General features: G+C 37.5%; 1 protein-coding gene across 1 annotated transcript in view; it reads right to left on the bottom strand.

The window, feature by feature from the left end:
* Positions 1–18,294, bottom strand: part of LOC126977367 (replication initiator 1-like) — a 34,919-nt gene extending 16,625 nt beyond the window's left edge. Inside the window, exons 1-12 of the mRNA XM_050826130.1 lie at positions 17,979–18,294; positions 17,406–17,569; positions 16,344–16,415; positions 14,214–14,389; positions 12,057–12,144; positions 10,736–10,946; positions 9,950–10,026; positions 8,989–9,255; positions 7,391–7,538; positions 6,681–6,855; positions 2,692–2,835; positions 736–809 (exon numbers count right to left, since the gene is read on the bottom strand). Coding sequence (XP_050682087.1) covers positions 736–809; positions 2,692–2,835; positions 6,681–6,855; positions 7,391–7,538; positions 8,989–9,255; positions 9,950–10,026; positions 10,736–10,946; positions 12,057–12,144; positions 14,214–14,389; positions 16,344–16,415; positions 17,406–17,453 — 1,480 coding nt within the window. The 5' untranslated portion in view covers positions 17,454–17,569; positions 17,979–18,294. The remainder of the gene's footprint in view (positions 1–735; positions 810–2,691; positions 2,836–6,680; positions 6,856–7,390; positions 7,539–8,988; positions 9,256–9,949; positions 10,027–10,735; positions 10,947–12,056; positions 12,145–14,213; positions 14,390–16,343; positions 16,416–17,405; positions 17,570–17,978) is intronic.
* Positions 18,295–22,185: the final 3,891 nt, after the last annotated feature.

The raw sequence follows: 22,185 nt of genomic DNA, 5'->3' as shown, positions 1-22,185 counted from the left end.
CTACTTTAAATGATACCTATTGGTTTTACTAGAACAGAACTCTTTCTTAATGATTGATAATAAAGTATTTATATGCAATTGTATTACAATATTTTGTAAAAAAAAATACCTACATGTTCTAATTCTAAGCAAAATAACCATTTACAATGCATAATATTACAATTTATTTTATCCTAAACGGTTGTTACCTAATTTAAACAAAATATATAATTATTTGTACAAATAAAAGAAAATAATCTGTTACTAACAAAACAAAGTAAATACAATGGCATATAATTTTAACAGAGTGCTTGCGTTTTTGTGAGAGGAATTGATGATCACTATTTAGATATTTATTTATATGTTATATACAGTACATTTTGTATTAATTTACTATTCTTTGTGTACATATTGTACACATATAATATTGTTTGTTTGTAATTAATACTATTATTAAAACTATAATATTGTAATTGTCTCACGCTGTTTTATTAAAGTATAAATAAAGAAAAATAATAATAATTTCTCCAACATCCATCTTAATATGAGGAACAACAAAACTCAAAGTTTAGGGGGCGATTGCGTTAATTAAAATAAGACATAATATTATATCAAATCTATGGTGCCCTTCAAACCGAACTGCTTGATGAAAAAAGCATATTTACACAAGTTCACTTTTAAAAACATCTCATACTTTTCGACGAGTAATTACGCTTTCCCAATTATCTAATGTGTGATGTTTTAAACTATACTTACCACATTCTCTACAGGGAAACTGTTTTCCGCTATTCGACGATGGTGTATTCCGATTCTTCGACGATTTTTTAAACCTGTTAAAAAGGTACAAACGTAAGAATGGTAATATTTAATTGTATTTATATCCAAATATTACTTAATCATATCACTATTGCGAGTGCGTCTGTTCGTCAGTCTCGAGTTAGATCTTGAAATAGTTTTGGATAGATTTGCAAAGCGTTTTGGAAAGGTTCAGATAAAATATCTTATATCTATCTTCAGGCCTCAAAATAAAATAATTTAGCTATAAATTAAAATTATTATGGGCCTGATTTATTTAATTGACTTTGACACTGTTATTACAAAAAAAAATTATTAAAGCATGGCTTAGACACGTGTTCTGTTAGACAGCGACCTAACAATTAAGACGTCTAAAATGGAGTTTTTTTTTCTATTACAAAACAGTGTTCAGCTTGTGTTTAACGGAACGAAATATTTGTCTCATCATCAGCCGAAAGACGTCCCCTGCTGGACAAAGGCCTCCCCAGATCGTCGGTCCATCTTGTGGGGGCCTACCAGCACTGCATCTTCCGGTACGTGGTCGCTATTCGAGGACTTTACAGCCACCTGTCCGTCGAACTTTGTGCCCTGCCGACTGCCACTTCAATTTCGCAATCATTTGGGCAATGTCAATGACTTTGGTTCTCCTACGGATCTCCTCATTTCTGATTCGATCTCGCAGGTAAACTCCGAGTATAGCCCTCTCCATTGCCCTCTGAGCGACCATGAGCTTCCTCATCAGGCCCATAGTTAGCGACCTCGTCTGCCGTACCGTACGTTATCACTGGCAATACATACTGGTTGAAAACCTTCATCATCAGACATGAGAATCGTGGTATTTGGGACGAGAAGATTTTACGAAGCTTCCCGAACTCTGCCTATCCGAGTTGGATTCTACGAGTGACCTTTTCCGCAAAATTGGATCTGCCTAACTGGATTGTTTGTCCAAGGTAGACGTACTACTCGTCGACAATTTCGAGAGTACAGTTCCCAATTGCTATGGGAGTAGGTGCGACACGGATATTTAACATGATGTTCATCTTGTCCATGTTAATTTTGAGACCTACTCCATGGGAAGCTGTATTGAGGCCATCGAGCATATGGCTTAAGTCTCTTAAATCGAAGGTGAGTGATGTATTCCCCGTTGATATTGATGCCCAGTTCGTTCCAGTCTAGAAGTGTAAAGACATATTCCAACGCAGCGGTGAAAAGCTTGGGCGATATGACATCGCCTTGTCTGACTCCCCGCTGTAGTCGGATAGGCTTCGAGATCTGATCCTGGAGACTACTGACATGGTGGCGTTTCCGTACAAACACTGCAACGCTTCGATATATCGGTAATCAATGTGGCACCTCTGGAGAGACTGAAGCACAGCCCAGGTCATGATTGAATCAAAGGATTTTGGCCACGAACGCCAAGGATAGTGGCTGGTAATATTCCTCGGTCTTCTGCTATAGTGTATGTATGTGGTATGGTGCTAAAGCCTTTTCGGAATCCGGCTTGTTCTGGAGGCTGGAAGTCGTCACGCTTGCGCACGACCCATCTGTCATCTTATTATCTAACGGCCGTTTTCAATTACGTATCTCTAGTTACGGATACATTGCTGTCACCGTATAATGACAAGATCTTATCTATCCATAGTTACGCCCAATATAGTTATAGTTCAAAGCTAGGACAAACCTCGATTCTTGTTTAAATATAAGCAATGTTTAAGGATTGTTGACCGCTAAACAACAGAAAGACAGATTTGTAATAGATTTTTCTTTATAATAAGTGTTCAACACATGATTAACTCAATGGGACGACGTATAGCTTACAAGCGATAGAAGTTTGTATGGTAATTGCAATTCACGCGTCCCAATATAAGGCGATAAGTATTCAGATTAGTGACAGTAGAAGGTATCCGTCGTGAGCACCTGGAGGCGGCGGGTCGCGGCCTCTCGGCGTGTCTCTCGGCGTGCGCTAGCAGCTGCAGCGCGTCGGGACAACTCTCGCCGCACACGTCGCACGTGTGCTCGTGCTCTGCCCACGTGCTGCTCGCGCTGTCGTGACGCTTGTAGCTGGAACACGCGACACAAACATCCTTTATGCTAGCACTTCACATGGCTATTTGTATTCGCTATTGGGTGTTTGTTGTGTTTGGCAAAACACATGACGTTCAGGCAAACATGCAAATAAAGGCAAATACAACCATCCACACGTGGCAGCCAAATAACAAACACACAAACATTTGGAAGCAGAATGCAAGGTGTTCCAATGTAAAATTCCAGGAATTTTAGCACTGTTTTGACCTCTTTGATGTGCCTCGAAAATCCGGCAAGCGCACGGCTATTTTAGTTTATCAAATAAGGCCAACACTTTGTCAAATAAACTGTCCACACATGGCAATTTATTTGCCAAATATAACAAATACACAAATACAAATAGCCATATGAAGTGGCTTTACACTATATTATACAAACCTTTACATTATATTTTATTCATAAAGGACGCTTTCTATCAGCTTCGCCTTCCTTTGCTACAGGATACCGGCCTTGTGTACCAGTAAGCAGTAATGTTCAAATTTTTAGTTCAAGTTTTTATTCTATTACACGTCATACATACTTAACATAATAATACAATTAATTATAAATCTATACTAATATTATAAAGCTGCAGTGTTTGTTTGTTTGTTTGAACGCGCTAATCTCTGGTACTACTGGTCCGATTTGAATGATTCTTTCAGTGTTGGGTAGTCCATTTATCGAGGAAGGCTATAGGCTGTGTTTTTTTTTCAAAATTAGGGATCCGTAATAAAATTGCTATTTTGTAACACAAGGTGTAAAATCGAAAACCTATTTTTGCGTGCGCTGCAAAAACTATTGACAATAAAACAAAATGATGTACAGGCTACAATATAGGCAATATTTTATTACTTATAAAACTATCGCGTGAATTATACTTTATATGGCAAAACAACGTTTGCCGGGTCAGCTAGTTCATTATATGAGTAGCGCGCAAACGCTCAATGGGCCTTAAGAGCCTTTTTTTTATGGAATAGGAGGACAAACGAACGTACGGGTCACCTGTTGTTAAGTGATCACCGCCGCCCACAATCTCTTGCAACACCAGAGGAATCACAGGAGCGTTGCCGGCCTTTAAGGAAGGTGTACGCGCTTTTTTTGAAGGTACCCATGTCGTATCGTCCCGGAAACACCGCACAAGGAAGCTCATTCCACAGCTTTGTAGTACGTGGAAGAAAGATCCTTGTAAACCGCACTGTGGAGGACCGCCACACATCCAGATGGTGAGGATGATATCCTAACTTGTGGCGTGTCGTGCGAAGGTGGAATTCGGCGGCAGGAATCAGGTTAAACAGCTTTTCGGAACACTCCCCGTGATAAATGCGGTAGAAGACACACAATGAAGCGACGTCTCTACGCAACGCCAAGTGATCCAGCCGTTCACAGAGCACTGGGTCCCGACAATTCGAGCCTCAACCTTTTGAGTTTATATTTAAAAGTGCTAAAATTTGACACGCTTATGATATAGTCCGGGGGTTTAGTATGTGTAAGCATTATTGTTTCGGTCTGAAGGACGCCGTATTTAGTGAAATTACTGGGCAAATGAGGCTTAACATCTTATGTCTCAAGGTGGCGAGCGCAATTCTACAATTGCGATACTACTATCGCTCAGAATGTTTAGATATTTCAAGAACCCATAGTGGCTCGCATTGTAATAGACAGGGCATATCAATTACCATCAGCTGAATCTCCTACTCGTCTTGTCCCTTATTGTCATTAAAATCCAAAGAGTTATATAATCAGATACCTACCGCCATAAACTACCTTGGCACAAGATGCCAAACTTGGCTATCATCCTCACCATCCACTTTCTGCCACGTATAATCAAACTGTAGGAGTTTCCTAGAAGTATTTCGAGAATGATTCAAAATAGGAACCTAAATAAAACAATTACATGTTCCTAAACGGTTAACAACACTCTTGATTCCTCTGGTGAGTAAAGGCGGCGGTGATCAATAATTTTGATATCAGGTGACCCGCGACCTAACTATGTAATTGGAAACCACCCTGCTGATGATAATAACAATAAATCGGTCAGTAAAGGTTACTAATAATAAGAGATAAGATAAATGATTTTCATAATGACTCCACTGACTGGGAATGGAACGAACACACTCAGGCTATTTAATTATATGTTATGTATATCGGCGCAAATACTACACCACACCTACTATAAAAACGAGAACAATTCAGTTTACCAATTTTAGTTAAAAATAGTTCATAAATCACCTTTGATTACATTGGTGCTGTGAAATTATTGTAAAAAACATGAATTGAAAACACGTTCACGTGCACCGGGCCCTATAAATACGGCCATACGGTCGACAATAGGGGCAGCTAATATTTTGACTATCTGCCCCTATTGTCGACCGTATGGCCGTATTTATAGGGCTCGGTCAAAATATTAGCTGCATTTCTTACAAACAGAAGATTCCTTGTCTGTGTGGAGGATTGCCAATCGAGTGTTAGGCCAGTGAGAGCTGGAGTACCTCAAGGAAGCTGTCTCTCTCCGCATTGCTATGCCTGGTATACTGACGATATCCCGGTCGTTGGGCAGGCTAAGCTAGCACATTACGCGGATGATGCAGCTTTCTACGCATCCTCCTACAGACCTGAGATTACAGTAAAAAGGCTCCAACCAACATTAAAAGCGCTACCAGAATGGTTAAAGAAATGGCGATTAGTTGTGAACGTGACGAAAACGCAGGCGATCATCACCGGAAATACGAAACTACCCTCACCCTTGAAGCTGATGTCGGAGGAACTCCCATGGAGGCCGGACGTCAAATACCTGGGAGTTACCATTGACCGGAGACCCAGCTTCAAGAAGCATATAGACAACACCATTGGGATGGCGAGGGGTGCTCGCGCCAAGCTCCAGCCCATCCTGCGGTCCAAGCTGCCACTAGGAACTAAAATGATGATATACAAGACATACATACGGTCCAGACTGACCTATGCAGCAGAAGCTTGGTACCCGTATCTCACAGCGTGGAACCGGGACAGCCTGCAAGCACAAGAAAACCTTGCGTTGCGTGCCATAGTGGGGGCACTGCGCTACGTACGAAACTCAACGATCTCAAAAGATTTAAAAATTGAAAATATAGACGCCTTCGTAAGAAGGCTTACAACAGATATGTTCCGGCGAACAGACGCCTCTTCACACCCTCATCTGGTGGGAATTGCCCCGCTACACGCAAGACCCCCAGATGAGGAGGGTAGAAGAAAAATGAAGGCGTATTCAAGGGATTGTGTAATTGAAGAGGAGGATGAAAACTCCACAAGACCCCGACAAAGACGAAAATTGACAGACTGACAGACTAACCTACAACGAAAAAAAAAATCTAAAAAAAAAACATTATAATTGTGCCCCAAGCAAGTAGCGACGACCCCAAACATACCCAATGACTCTCCCGACTCGGAGAAAAAGTGCCGGGGTATAGGGCTCCGCCCTGACACCCTCCTTCCGCCCTCACACAGGGGGTGAGAAGAAAACTCGACCACAATAGGGGCAGTCGTACCTGTCTGGGACGTCGTGTAATATACGAAGGTGATCAAATACTCGAGCAGCTTTCTTTCGATGATCCAATTATAAGTGATCACCAGCAAATCAACAATTTTGACGTCACACCTTTTAAAACAATGCAGAGGTTCTTTCCTCATCATGTATATTGTAACTAAAATAAAAGCCCTGCTGTATTTCTTGCGTCCGTTCTTCTCAGGTATTAGGCACACTATTTCGAATACGTGGTAGTTTTTGACGTTCAATAAGTGATTTTAAATACTTAATATAAAAATTATTTTTGGGGTTTCTTGTGAGATCGTTAACTAAAGTGGCGTACCTGTGCGCAGCCGTGACGTGTCTCCGCAGAAGGTCGACGCGCTGGAAGGCCACGCCGCAGTCTTCACAAAACAGCTCGGGCCCTCTCACTTTGTCCATGACGCCCCGCTCGCGCACTCTCTCCCGATGATCGCGGTCTTGACTCAGCGGTGACAGTCGGAAGTCCATATCATCGCCTTTACAACACAGAAATTAATTATAATAATTAGTACAGACAAGAGTGAAAACTTAGCGTATAGCTAGCTAGCTATACACTAAGCCATACACCCTAGCTAGCCCACTAGCGCCACGTAAAAAGAGCACTACGTGGTAGTGGTGAGGATACGTACGTCACCCAAATAACATCTGAATGAAATTATTAATTTAACAAATCTAGATAGATATAATCTAAAACTTCAATAAGAAGATTCGGATGAACAACATGCACTTTCAATATCAGTGGGAGGCACCTTTACACAGGATGCCGGCTAGATTATGGGTACCACAACGGCGCCTATTTTTGCCGTGAAGCCATAATATGTAAACATTACTGTGTTTCGGTCTAAAGGGCGCAAATAGTGAAATTACTGGGCAAACGAGACGTCTTATGTCTCAAGGTTACGAGCGCATTTATAGTGCCACGCAGAATTCTTGCGTTTTTCAACACTGTGTTGTGTGGCATTGTAATGGGCAGGACCAGGTAATACACCTACTTGCTATTATTTATCTCACCCGAGTTGTCGCTGTAGGGGTCGCGCGGGGCCCGCGAGCGCGCAGGCAGGTTCGGGTGCCGGCCGGCCGCGTGCGACACAAGCGCCTCCCGCGACCAACACAGCTCGCCACATTCGTTGCACTCGATCGGAGAGTCGCCGCCGTGGATCTGAGATCACTTTTGTACATTAGGCCCGGTTTCCACCAAAGCGGGGAGGAGATGTGAGCTCTGCATAGCGGAGATGTGAGCTATCAATGATATTTTGGACACCTCCAACATACATTGGCCATATACACGGATCGTGCAGGTCTCTCTCGGGCAATCGTCGACTTGTGCCGGGAAAAACTTGTGTCTTCTATCGAGTCCTCTCTTGAGAAGGTCGCGGAATGGGGTTAATTGAACCTTGTCCAATTTAACCCCACCAGAAGACTCAAGTTTGCGCGTTAACCACTAAAAAAAATCAATTTGTCGTATCACCACTCTTCGACAACACCTCCCTTAAAGCTCGAGCGATTGCTAATTCCGTGGCCATCTGGAGGGCAAAGCCAAATTGGCTTCGAAGAAGCTGGGCGTCATTAATAGAGCACGGCAATACTTCAAGCCGGCCCACATTCTAGCGCTCTACAAAGTGCAGGTCCGGCCATACATGAAGTATTGCTATCATCTCTGGTCTGGCGCACCCCAGTATTAGATCGATCTATTTGACCGCGTGCAACGTAGAGCAACTCGAATTGTCGTGGACCCAGAGCTCTGTGAATAGCTGGATATCTTGGCGTTGCGTAGAGACATCGCTTCATGGTGTGTCTTCTAACGCATTTATCACGGGGAGTGTTCCGAAGAGCTGTGTAACTTGATTCCTGCCGACGAATTCCACCTTCGCACGACACGCCATAAGTTAGGATACCATCCCCAATATCTGGATATGTGGCGGTCCTCCACAGTGCGGGTTTCAAGTAGCTTTTTTCCACGTTCTACAAAGCTGCGGAATGAGCTTCCGGCGACATAGGTACCTTCAAAAAAGCGCAATGTGATTCCTCTGGTGTTGCAATAGAATGTGGGCGCCTGTGATCACGTCCTGCTAGTCCATAAAAAAACCGCATTAAATTTAGTTCAGTTATAACTTATGAGTTAAGCACGAACAGATGGATGCGATTGGGGGTTTTCTATATGTTACTTACTTTGCACAGATATAATTCCACTCAAGGCAAGTTGAGCATTATTAACAACAAAAAATTGTATGAAAAAAGGAGTTTTGCTATAAGTTGTAGACACAAAAGGTACCATTGACATTATAACAGTTTCAGCTTGATACATCCGGTGCAGTAGAAAGACCCTGTTTGTGTATATATTATTAAAGCAGTCAAAAATCTAGTGATAGGTAAGTAGGTTCCTAATACATTAGTTAAAAAAAAATATTTTAGTATTTTGGCAACCGCGACTGCACAATGAGGTTTACTAACTTTACACACAATATTCAAAACTACCATCAAAGCTTGAACATTGAATAACCGTACATAATATGATTTCAAAAACACGTTGGCACATGGTTCGACCACCGCGTACCAACTTGATGGTATTAATATTAGGTTTCGCTTGTTGCAATTTCTAAATAACATACCCGGGCATGCGACTGAAGCGCCTTTTCCCTTGCGAATCCAACCCCACAGTGTCTGCAGACGAAGGGTCTCGACGGGTCGAGGGGCGCGGGAGGTGAAGGGGGCGCGGAGGGAGGCGAGACGGGGGGCGAGGGAGAAGGAGAGGGGGACAGGGAGGGCGAGGGGGGCGAGGGGGGCGAGGGGGGCGAGGGGGGCGACGGGGGCTTCGTACGACCCCGCCGCGACCACTGCTGCGTCCGCGCCGACGTCATGTGCTCTGTTACGCCATTCTGGAGAACAAACTTATAAATTAATAGGCAATGTTATAACAGTTCCTTTGTGTACTTTTATAAAAATATTCGCCATAGGTAAAAGTATTAGATAGATAAAAAGATCAACTTGTACAAATAATAAGATCAGAACAAACTACGTCATTCCTCTATAATACTTAAACGAGACTCCTATAGACATTCAAAAATTATACATAAGAAAAAATAATAAGTCATTGTTAAAAAAGTACTTCTCACAAAATCAGTCATTAATATAATAATTATTTTGTCTGTAGTAAGCTAAGTAGACAACTAATTCGTAATTGCTAACGTTTAGTCGATAATTATTTTGATTTCCATTTTATTGATTTCTATAATACTTTGTTTAAAATAAGATCTATGTTATAATAACTGTAGTTGAAAATAATTGTTCTTTTCTTTTTAAATATTATGTAATTTAATTTTAAGCGGCTTCACACACAGATAAGACTCTAAAAGTTTAAATGTGTGTTATTATATTGTAAGCTATAAACTACATTGTACTTTAAATAAATTAATAAAAAAAAATGCTTTTTTCTATGGCTATCATTGAATTCTCTCATTTTGATCATGAATTATTAAGAAACTATTTCACAGGTAACATATTATAAAGCATTAGTTTCATTCGTTCATGCAATTACTCCGTACAGATAAATAATAATAAAATATGAAATACCTCTTCCGCCTCCTTCTTTTTTCGTCTCCCCCTCTTCTTTCTTGGTTTTATGAGGGTATCATCTTGCAGTATTTCACCTGAATGTGACATTTCAATTATCAGTATGCATTATCAATATCTATATATATAAAAATGAATTGCTGTTCGTTAGTCTCGCTAAAACTCGAGAACGGCTGGACCGATTTGGATAATTTTGGTCTTAAATTATTTTTGAGAGAAATTATTGACGCACGGTTTGACAATTCTGATGTGAAACAATTTCATTACGACAGCAGGGTGCATATTTTACGAAGTAATTTTTGATGTTATGATATATTATTGACAAATTCATACAAAAACATTATTTCATTTATTACTAGTGGACCCAACAGACGTTGTCCTGTACACACGTCTTAAATTTGAAAAATCTGTCCAGCCGTAAGGAGGAGTTCACTAACATACACATGAGCAGGAGAATTATTATAAGGACGGAATTGAGAATCTAAACCAATCTCAAATTCACTGGAACACACAAAAATATCATCAAAATCGGTCCAGCCGTTTAGGAGGTAGTTGAATTGTGAATCTAAACCATCCTCAAATCCCCTTGAACTCCCACAAAAAATTTCATCAAAATCGGTCCAGCCGTCTAGGAGGAGTTCAGTGACATACACACGCACACAAGAAATATATATATAAAGATATACAGAACAACGTCTGTCGGGTCAGTTAGTTAATTAAATAAATACTTTTAAAATATAAATTGAATTTGTGTAACGGTTTTATTAATATTTATAAGATACTCACTATTACCATACTGCGCATCATCGGGTATATATGCATGTACTTTTAGATGGTTCATGAGATCACACTTCCGAACATATCTCACTCCACACAGGTTACATACGTGAGGTCGGTCGTTCTGGTGGGCGACCATGTGGTTCATTAGAGCCGCCTTCTTACGGAACCGCCGTGAACAGAAGTCACAAGGGAACGGACGCATTGCCGTGTATTCATCCTGATAAATACAAAAAAAATAGTTTGCTTTCAATTTCACATTCACTGCCAACAAAATAAATAAAAATAATAGCTGGGAACCAATACTTTTTAAGGCGAATTTTGATTTTTTTTTTATATATTAACTGGCTCCGTCGACTGAATATCGACGATTCGGCCAACGTCAAGGTGGAGAGATTTTTTATTTTAATTTAGCTGACTGCAGTATATAAAGAGCTGATTTAAAAGGAAAATTATCGGTTGAAATAGCTGTGGTTTTATTTGTGAACTGAAGAATAGGCAACAAGAGTTAGTACGGTTAGAAATAAACACCCATAATATTAACTACCTTGTTAGTATCTAATCTAAGTTCCCGAAAAGTATCCTTTACTGTGAGGAACTGTGAGAAAGCTTATGATAGTGTTTCCCTCCTCGTATCATACGAACCTTTTAACAGATGTGAATATCACAGAACGGGGAGATTTACGGTTATTCCTAACAAAACTGAAGCCAAATATTTATAATTTGATTTCAATCCATCAAGTTCATCCGTCCCATTAAAATTTTGACTATATGATTGTCATTGCAGAAGTTACGTTACGTTTTTAATGTCTAATTTATTATATTACGACTGTTATCGTATTATATCGTATATATTGCGCGTTTGAATCGCCGAAATATATTGGCTGAAAATAGTATTAATTTTTTGATTCAATAACAATGTTCTTATCAATTTTTTGATGTGTTTTATTAGGGTGTCAAAAATTAAATATAAGTATTCTAATCATGCAAATTGTTGTTGGAACTCAGCCGCAACGCAAATTTCCATAGTAAGACCTAATCTTCCCTTTTTTTTTCGAGTTTTGGGGACCTGGTATAAATGTAGCTGTAATGTCCACCGTAACCAGCCAAATTTTGAAAGTGGTCTATGGGATAAAGTTTGAGAACTTCTGATTAAACGTCTGTGAGTGAAAAATTCCAATTTCTGAACTTTTATAAATTAGAAACTCGAGTTTGTGATAAACGTGTTTACGCGAAATTGATATTGCAGTCTTTTGAACTCTCACTTATCCAAGTTTGAGTGTATATATATATAGACAACAATAAGGCAATTAATACAATGTCAATTCACCTGATCTGTTGGCAAAGGCACATCTAGGTCATTCTCTAATTTGATATCACATATAGGTGCGACTAGTTGTTCCATGGGTACCTCCACTCTGAAATACAATAAAGACTAGAATAATATTATTTGTTGGGGAGTAGTTTCCAGCAGAATAAAACATCTTATTTAATAATTTCGTTTTATTTTCTTCCGTTTACATGTTTTCTCCTTATTTTCTATTTTTCACAAAAACACCCATTTTTAATTATGTAGATCGAGCCTTTTTCTACATTATGTCAACTGTCATCTGTGACACTTAACCTTTTAATTCCATAGACTACGCTTACTAATTTTCATTCTCTATGTTTTGGAGATAAACATTGGTACCTCAACATTATTAAACAAGATCTTGTGTGTTGTGTGTAATTGCATTGTGATGAAGCATTTGAATTAAATTACATTCCTTAATGTTAACATTTCCATGCCAATGGATAATTGAATATTTTATTGAAGAACAAATCAAATTGTTTTTAATTTACAAGAAGAAACCATGATATTAATACCAATATACATATTATGTACAATGATAATGAGAGTTGCACAAGAGGCAGGAATTATTGGAATGTCAGTGAATCGGATTTTAACACTAAAGGTGGTCATGATATTTAAATAACAAACAAAATACACAGCACAATACTATTATATACTTATAGTTAAATAAATAAATATAGGAATACTTGGATAAGAGAGTATTGATGTAAGGAGATAAAAGTCTAAATGTAATATAAATTAAGATTTGTGAAGATAAAATTTAGATTTCATGGCCACCTGATATGGACCTTGAAATGAATAGAATATACAATATACTAGCTGCCCCGACAGACATTGTTCTGTAGATAATAAAAAAAATACTGTTTTGTAGGAATTTGCAAATAATATTTCAAAACATCAAGAATTATTTCGTAAAAAATGCTCCCTGTTGTTATAATGAAATTGTTTCACAGCAGAACTGTCAAACCGCGCGTCAAAAATACTCTCACAGAAAATATGTCCAAACAAAACAAATATTGGAAATAAAAATAATTATGGTTCCCAAATCGAAATAAAAACTATTCTATCTCTTAAGTTGGACTAAACTGCACTCCATGAAGTAATCCCCATTGAAATCCGTTCATTAGTTTAGGAGTCCATTGAGGACAAACATTGTGACACGAGATTTATGTATATTAAGATACAGTGGTGGACATAAAATTAGAAACACTTTCTTAAACATTAAACATGATGATTTGCAGTAACACTTTTTTATGGAAATGAAAATAAGCATACAACAACATGCAACATTGTTCAATGACTTTTCAACAGTAATAGACATAATTAGAAACAACAGAAAAATACCAATCAAGTGAAAATATAATTTATAAGCATAAGTTATCAGTATTATATTATTTACTACTGTTCAAGGGCTAATAAATTTAGTTATTATTTATATTTATTTTCGTAGCTGTCAATTCAAGATTCAAGCAATGTCAGCCATTTTTCGATTGGGATTTAGATCAATAGCTTCATATAGTTTGTTTGGACTGGAGTTGCGTTTATTTGAGACAGTCATTTTAATGACATACCACAGATTATTAATAGAGTTTAAGTCCGAAGTATTTGCAGGCCAGTCTCAGATATAATACGCTATTCCCTAATAAAAGATTTGATATTATTGTCCGTGTGTCTAGCGTTATTATCATGTTGAAAGATCCCGGTTACTGGCAAATGGTCGTCAGAGTGTCATTATGTAATCATTGTGTCATCTAATATGTTTTCATACCGAAATTGTTCCATTGTACCTTCAATCTTTCGAATAGGTCCGGGAAAACATTTCCATACTTTGATATTACCCACACCATGCTTGATTATGCTCCTTGTGTATTTATAATTGAAAGCTTGGTTTATTAACGTAGTGCTTTCCATATGAATTTAGAATGTTAATTTTTGTTTCATCTGATAATAACACTCATTATTTTCTTACCGTCGTGTGATTAGTTGTGATTACTCTGGTGTTACAAGAGAGTATGAGCTGTGGACTTACCATCAGTAAACCCCATTCTCGTTTGTCCTGCTCTTCCACAAAAATATAAAGTAAAAATGTTATGATGATTCTATAGGCATTTAAGATAAGAGAGAGATAAAAACCTGTCTTGTCCACCTCCAATGACCCAGTCATCGGTTATAACTTCCTCAGTAACACATTCTACACTTGGGTCTACAGCCAGGTCGGCTGTCACCATGTAGCTCACATCTTGAGATAGATATACCAGATTTTCTGCAGCTATTGTATGGTCAGAATGAGCTATTATTTCTTCATTGCTCTAATAACAAAAATGTTCACAAATTATAATGGTACCTGTTTAAAACAGATAATTATAGGCTACTAATAATAGTAAATATGTTCAGAGATCTATTTCAACTACCCTGTTGTAGTTAAAAAAAAATCGTTAAAAAAATCCCATATCATAAGGCGTATATTCGCATAAAATAGTGAGAACATTAATACACACTTTTATTCAGGAAAAAAGCACAATATAAAAGTAAAAGAAAATAATGCACCATTTTATAAAAGCTTGAACACTGCCATTTTGATTTTTACCCGCCCATTTCATACATGTTACCTGCGAAAAGCGCGCGGGCGATGGGCGATCAATAATGGCCACCTAGAGGGTAAACAGTTAGCCGACAGTACAGATATCGCCATGGTCGGTCGACTGGCGATCTTCTGTTTTACCTTACACATAGATGGGCGGCGGCTAACGAGAGCAAAGTAAGGGAGAAGACCTGGCAGATTGTCTGGATATAGCGAAGGCATCTGATCGTCTATGGCATAAAACTTCCATCATTTGGGCTTTCCGAGAGTGTATGCAAATAGACAGCTTCCTCATTGGTCACTGCATACAGGTCTTTGTCGACAGTTATTTCTCGAACACGAAGCCCGTGAACGCTGGAGTTCCCCAAGGCTGTGTGCTATCTCCTACTCTGTTTCTTCTTCATATTAATATGTCGCCTCCAACATACATTGCTATGCAGATGACAGTACTGATGATGCCGTATACACGGAACATGCAGTTCTCTCTCGGGAAATCATTGACTAGTGGCGGAATAAACTTAAGTCTTCTATTGAGTACTTCCTCGAGAAGGTCGCGGGAAGGGGTAAAATGAACCTAGTCCAATATAACCCTCAGAAGACTAAAGTTTGCGCGTTTACCATTAAAAAAACACATTTGCCGTATCACCGCACCTCACCAACACTTCCGCGGTCGTCTAAAAAATTAAGTAAAATTGGTTTCGAAGAAGCTGGGCGACATAAATCGAGCACAGAAATATTTCCAGCCAGCCCGGCCTACATTCTAGCGCTCTAGAAACCGCAGGCCCGGCCACATATGAGTATTGCTGTAATCTCTAGTCTGGCGCAGCCCATTATCAGCTCGAACCATTTGACCGTGTGCACGTGCTGCTCAAATCGTCAGGGATCCAGTGCTGGGGGAAAGGCTAGATCGCTTTGCGTTGCGTATAGACGTTGCTTCGTCTTGGATGTGTGGTGTTCCTCTACAGAGCGGATTTCTAGAAACTTTCTTCCACATACAAGCTTTGGAATGAGTTTCCTTATATGATATGGGTACCTTCAAAAAAAGTACGTACACCATCCCTAAATAAGGCTAGTGGTGATCATCAATTTATATCAGGTAATATAAAAAAAAAATGGTGCCTAGGCTAAAACTAACACTCATACAAACACCGAACATCACTCAATTGATGCAGGACTAAACTTAAAGCAATCAGCAACTGTCAGCGTTTTAGTCAAATACAGTCCTGTGCTCTAGCCCTGCCGCATTTTCGTTTGTCACCGCTTGGCTGATGCTAGAAATCCACGATTTGGCCGAGGTCAGGTTGATGCTTTAGTTTAGTGTTAGAAAACTGCTAGCTAAACATTTTTTACATTTACTGCATTTCCATGTTAAATATTGTACGGGTTTTTTTTAGCACAGTATATATGTGTGTAGAAATTATTTTTAACATCGACTCACATGACAGAAGTGTTATTGATAACTTGACAAAAACATTATTATTCATTGTAATTGGTTCGCAAAATTTACAATGGAATGTTCTGGTGAATAAACAAATACTAAATCAACAAATACAAAACCTGGATATGGTCTTATTTTTCGTATTTCATACATGAAAATCAGCTAAATATTTGGTGTTAAGAAATAACTGCCTATCATTTGAAGTTCCTACTAAAGTTCAGGGTAGTTTAACTTTAATACATACCATGTTGCTGTACTGCACATTTTGTACATTTTCAAGGCCACATATTACTTCTTCACTAGCAACAATGTTAGGCTGGAATAAAGAAAATTTAGGTAGGATATTAAACAATTCTCAATTCCCAAAAAAATTGCAGAAGAAATAAGGTTAAAAGGTTTCAGTTTCCAGTCATTAAAATAGGAAAAAAAATTCTTCATGAAAGACACATCCCAAATTACCAAATATTTGCATTTATTGCACACTACTTTAAAATTTTGTAATAATATTATGTACTACTCAGTAGTTCAATAATGGTAAGTTACATTAAAATATTTATCTGAAAGCAAACTAATTTTAATTCTTTTATTTCATATATGAAATATATAATAAAGGATTAAAATGTGTGTGATTGAAACTGTATTTCAACATTAGGTTTTTTTCATAAAAGTTACATTATTCTACTATTAGTGCTATATTGAATAAAACAGTGAGGAGTGAAGAATCAAATAAAGTTGTCAATTGAATGAAATTATTGAATATTTCTTGTTTTCGATAATTAACAAATAATAGTTTATAGATCAACCTAGTGAAAGACACAGTTTGTCAGACATATTGTCACAGGCCAAGACCAACTATGGATATGATATTTAATTACCTAGTTATATTATGTAAGTGAAAATATCCATTTTGTATTGGGTCATGGTCATTATATTAACTCTTGTCCTTTTTTTATGGAAGAGAAGGTGATGTTAAGTGATCACCACCACCCACATTTTCTCACACCATCAGAGAATTTATAGGAGTGTTGCTGGTCTTTTAGAAAAGATTGTTCCCTAACAGTAATTAATTAGGTATGCATATTATCATTTAAATTTTGAAGAATTTAAATATAAATGTGATTAATGATGAAAGATTTATCTTAATTGATATATAATCAATTAAGATTATGCACAGTTATATTGAAAATTTATTTAATTTTATTTGATAGTTATTCACCTATGGAACTATTCATGGAAAAATGTTTGTTAGATATATAATAAATGATAATATACAGATAATAAATGCATTAAATATTTTTTTACTTACTTTGATATCAGAATCTTCCCAACAAAGATTAAGATCATCTTCTTCCATCTTTATGCGGCAATAAACAAATTATATCATTTAGTCATATTTTGTACCAAATTTTTTTAAATTTTAATATTTACAGAAATATCAATGAAAAATCTTGTCCGCCCATATTACTACATCTGTAAATCATTATTTTTAGGTTACTTGTTTGTTTACATATTAAAATAAGTATACATTTCAAAGTCAAAGATATTAATATAATGAAATAAGACTATCGTTTTATCCTAGCATTGTTTTGTTAGATATTTGACTGCGGCAATTTTCTGTATATACCAAAAATCTACTCCATATCAACTCGATTGTTTTCGGATTAAAATCAAAACATCAACATAACCTTATTTAAATAGAAATACAAACTATATATTAAATATATTGAAACTAAAAGTTGATAACATATTAATATTTATTTTTAATTTTCACGTTTCTTCAATGAGATTAATAGCAAAGACAAGGTATGGCGTAACAAATATGGTGCCTAACTAATCTTTCGTATTATCTACATTATACATTATTATAGGTTATACCTACTTGTCAAATAACAGAAACGAGATTATGTAGAATATTTATAGAATTCACTAAAGAAATTAATAAGTTAGATGAATATACATTTGCTTCTGATACGTCTTGAATACATGACGCAATCAAAATTATACACTGCAGTTGCAGAAAACTTATCACTATCAAGTATCATGAAAACAAAAAGATAACCAAAAATATTACACTTTATACATCAAATGGATAGTGTTAATTGAAAATTGTGAGTAAAATTGAACAAAGATTTCGAATTACAATATAAAATTAAAATGTAGGCAATTTTTTACACTCGTAAAACCGTAAATTATAATTAAATTCTATTCCTTTTTTTTATACTAAATACCATAGAGTTACTTTTTTTCTATGGTCACAAAACAAATATACTCTATGCTTACAGGTTAGAAATAACTAGGGTAAAGTACATTTACCTGGATCGTACATATAAATACGCCTTTCAAGGTAGCAATGTCATCATGACGAAACACACGTGACAGCAGATGTGAGAGAGGTTGCCGAATACCTTGATCAGCCATAGCGACGCAAGAAGACACGTATTCTTCTCCTCGACCAAAGTAAGAAGCTCCATCCTTCTGAGGAGGCCCTAAAAGCCCGGGCATGGTATCACAAATAGCTTGCGTCATCTTCCGCACCAAACCATCGCGATGACGCGCCTCTGCAACGTCATCCTGCGCTCGGGGCACTTTTCAAATATCTGGAAGGAAGACCTCGTCATTATGATCCCGAAGCCGGGGAAAGACACCCCACTAGCACAAATCTCATCGGCCCATGACTCTTCAGCAACTGGCAACCCAATCGCAGATATTCGATTGGGCTCGATTCGATCTCTTGCTGTCACTTTTGAGGCCCTTCATCGAGCTTAGAGAAGAGCAGTTTCGATTCCGTGCTGAACACAGCACCATGCTGCAGCTATCCAGGGTACTCCACACCCTCACCGCTTCTCTCATCAAAAGAGAGAACTCTTTGGCAGTATTCCTGGACATGGCAAAGGCGTTTGGGGCAAAACCCAGGCCCTCTTGACTGGGAGTGTGCTCATAGGTCAGCATAGGTTGCAGCTCAACGGACAAGAAATTGCGTGGTTCCCGACAGTACCTCAGGATCACGTCACGAAGACTTACTTACTTCGTCCGGTGCTCTCCTTAAGCCTCCTTCTGAGGGTGTACAATACCCACCTACGCAGCTGACTCATGTTTTCCGATTTCATGGTATGCGTTCGTGAGCCTAACTAACCGGAAAGGTTACAATCTGTACAAGAACTTCCACCGAATCACGGGCGCATCATGATAGATGAGGAACATTTTGTTGATCATCATATCTTAATATATAAATGTGAAAAATATGGTATAAGAGGCCCTGCTCTAAAATGGATTGAAAGTTATTTAGCCGATAGACAACAAATTGTAGAAATAAATAACATAAATGAGAAACTGGAGATGACTACATACAAGTCACCCTATTTAATTAGTAAATTTGGAGTTCCTCAAGGAAGTCTTATGGGACCCTTACTGTTTTTAATTTATTTGAATGATTTACCCGATGTGGTTGACTATAACTGTGTATTATTTGCAGATGACATATCCATAATTATTCCTGACGAGCATAAAGCGATAAATAATTATAATATGACTATTAATAAAAATTTAGAAACTATATTGACATGGTTTAATGAGAATAATTTATTCGCTAATATGACAAAAACTAAATATATACAATTTTCTAATTATAAAACAATACATAAATCTCTAAATATAACACACAGTGACCTAACGATTAAAGAAACAAACACAATAAAATTTTTAGGCATTATATTAGATTGCAATTGTAACTGGAAAGCTCAATGTGATACAGTGGCAGGCAAAATAAATAAGTTCGTTTTCGCTTTAAGAAGGCTCAGACAAACTGTATCCTTTAATGCTGCACTTACTGCATACCACGGTTATATTGCGTCAGTTTTACGGTACGGGTTAATAGTATGGGGAAACTCCACTAATATTTCAAATGTTTTTCTGGCACAAAAAAAAATGTATAAGAGCTTTATGCAATGTCAGTCCTCTAGAATCGTGTAGACCATTATTCAAAAAGCACCGTCTGTTAACGCTTACTGGTCTATATATATTAGAAATTTGTATGTTCATTAAAAAACATGGTGAACTTTTTAAACCAGCAAAGGACTATTCCATATTAGGATTAAGAGATCCAACTCGCCTTCTGATGCCATACTGTAGAACAGCGCTTCATCAAAATAACGCAAATGTTATGTGTATTAGGGTATTTAACCACCTTCCAAAGAATATTAGAGAGATGCCTAAAACATTAATGCATAAAAAATTAAAATTATGGCTAATAGATAAATGCTTTTATAGTTTAAAAGAATTCTTTAGCCAAAAATAATAGTATTCAAATGTAATTTTTGAGAGGTACCTACAAACTAATGTTTATTTTATATTATCTCATTGAATTAAAGCTATGTAATGTGTATTAAGAACGTATAAGTATAAATTAAATATGATATTCCAATATTGACAATCAAATATTTGTATGCCGATATATTGGCGAATTGTGCTGTACACCAATTAATTGTTAACAACTATGTTACCACGATTCATACAAATAAATCATTTCATTTCATTTCATTTCATTTCATTTCAAGACAATCCAGAGAGACTTAAGTTTCGAGAGCCTGGATGACTTCATTTGTCGTCTCGCCGTCTACATATTTGCACGTGCCGATGATCTCCATCATCTGTGCGATATGGCCCCTGGCACACGCGGTCACTTTCGTGGCTGATCGCCAGGGCAAAACTGCAATAACTAACCGGAGTTGAGCGAATAGGCGCCCAACTCCAATTATCCATTATTATATTGTTAGCCTCGTTTTCATTCATTTAATTCTAGCATGTGAATAGAACATAATTATTAATAAATAGTTCTTCGAAATTTAACAAAATATAAACTAATAACTATTACCTTTTAAGTAAATAAACAATGGAGATAAAATTAAAATGTTTGTAGAATTTGTTCCTACAATTTCAACATTAAACGCACAGAACACTTTTACTCTAACGAGATTAAACGTCCTCTAAAGTCTAAATTAGAGTGCTCCGAAGTAGACAATCGAGATCCAATACAAAAAAAAACTACGTTTAAAAAAACCGACTTCAACAACTGAAAAGTATCAAATAACTAAAAATTTTATTTAATACTGTTGTGTCAGTTGAGGCTGAACGCTATGTTTTTCTATTATTAATGTACCATTTAATGTACCATTTTTATCAAATATACTATATAACTGTATCTGTTATGTTATTATCAAACTCCTAATAGGTTATAGGCCCAGCACGTTTCTTAAAGAGTGTAAATGCAGTAAAAGCCCTAGAGTGTGCGTAAGTATATGTGAGCCGTGATGGCAAATAAAGAGAAGATCAGTAATACCTACGAGCTTCCTACACAGAGTACACACAGAGATATGACGGCTTCTACGAGTGCGGCTGGTTCAGGTCTTCCAGCGATAGAGAAATTAAGTGGAAACAGCAACTACGACAGTTGGAAATTCGATGTTGAGTGCATACTAGCACACTATGACTTATGGAAGTACGTGGAAAGTGTTCCAGCTGATGGAGACGCGGTTGCTAAACGGGGTGATCAACGGGCACGCACCAAGATCAGCCTACTGATAGAGAACCAGTGTAAGGTACACGTTCGCAAAGCTACGACAGCGTATGCAACCTGGTACAATATAAAAATCGCTTACGAGGACAAGGGTATCAACAACAGATGCAGACTGTTGTCGAGGCTGGTGAGCCTTAAACTTGATATGATTAATTCGATAACTGAATACGTAACAGAGATAAAGCGAGTAGCTAATCAACTCTCAGATATGGGTAAAGAGATTGATGACGAATTATTAGCAGCACTGATGCTACAGGGGTTACCGGAGGAGTATACACCCATGAGGTTGGCGTTAGAGAATACCAACACGGAGCTAACAACTGATTATATAAAAACGATACTGCTGCAACTAGATGGCACCAAAGTTTGCGCAATCCAGGGTGTTGCAGGCCCAACTACAGCTACTACTAAATATCATAAGAAGTTTGTTCAGAGGAATAAGCAAAAGAAGACGGTGAAGTGCTTTATTTGCGAGGGACCGCATAAAGCCTGTGATTGTCCACATAATCCTCGG

Source organism: Leptidea sinapis, chromosome 45 (assembly GCF_905404315.1).
Source record: "Leptidea sinapis chromosome 45, ilLepSina1.1, whole genome shotgun sequence".
Lineage (NCBI taxonomy): Eukaryota > Metazoa > Arthropoda > Insecta > Lepidoptera > Pieridae > Leptidea > Leptidea sinapis.
Note: the sequence above shows the minus strand (reverse complement) of the source record. Positions and strands in the feature narration are given on the sequence as shown.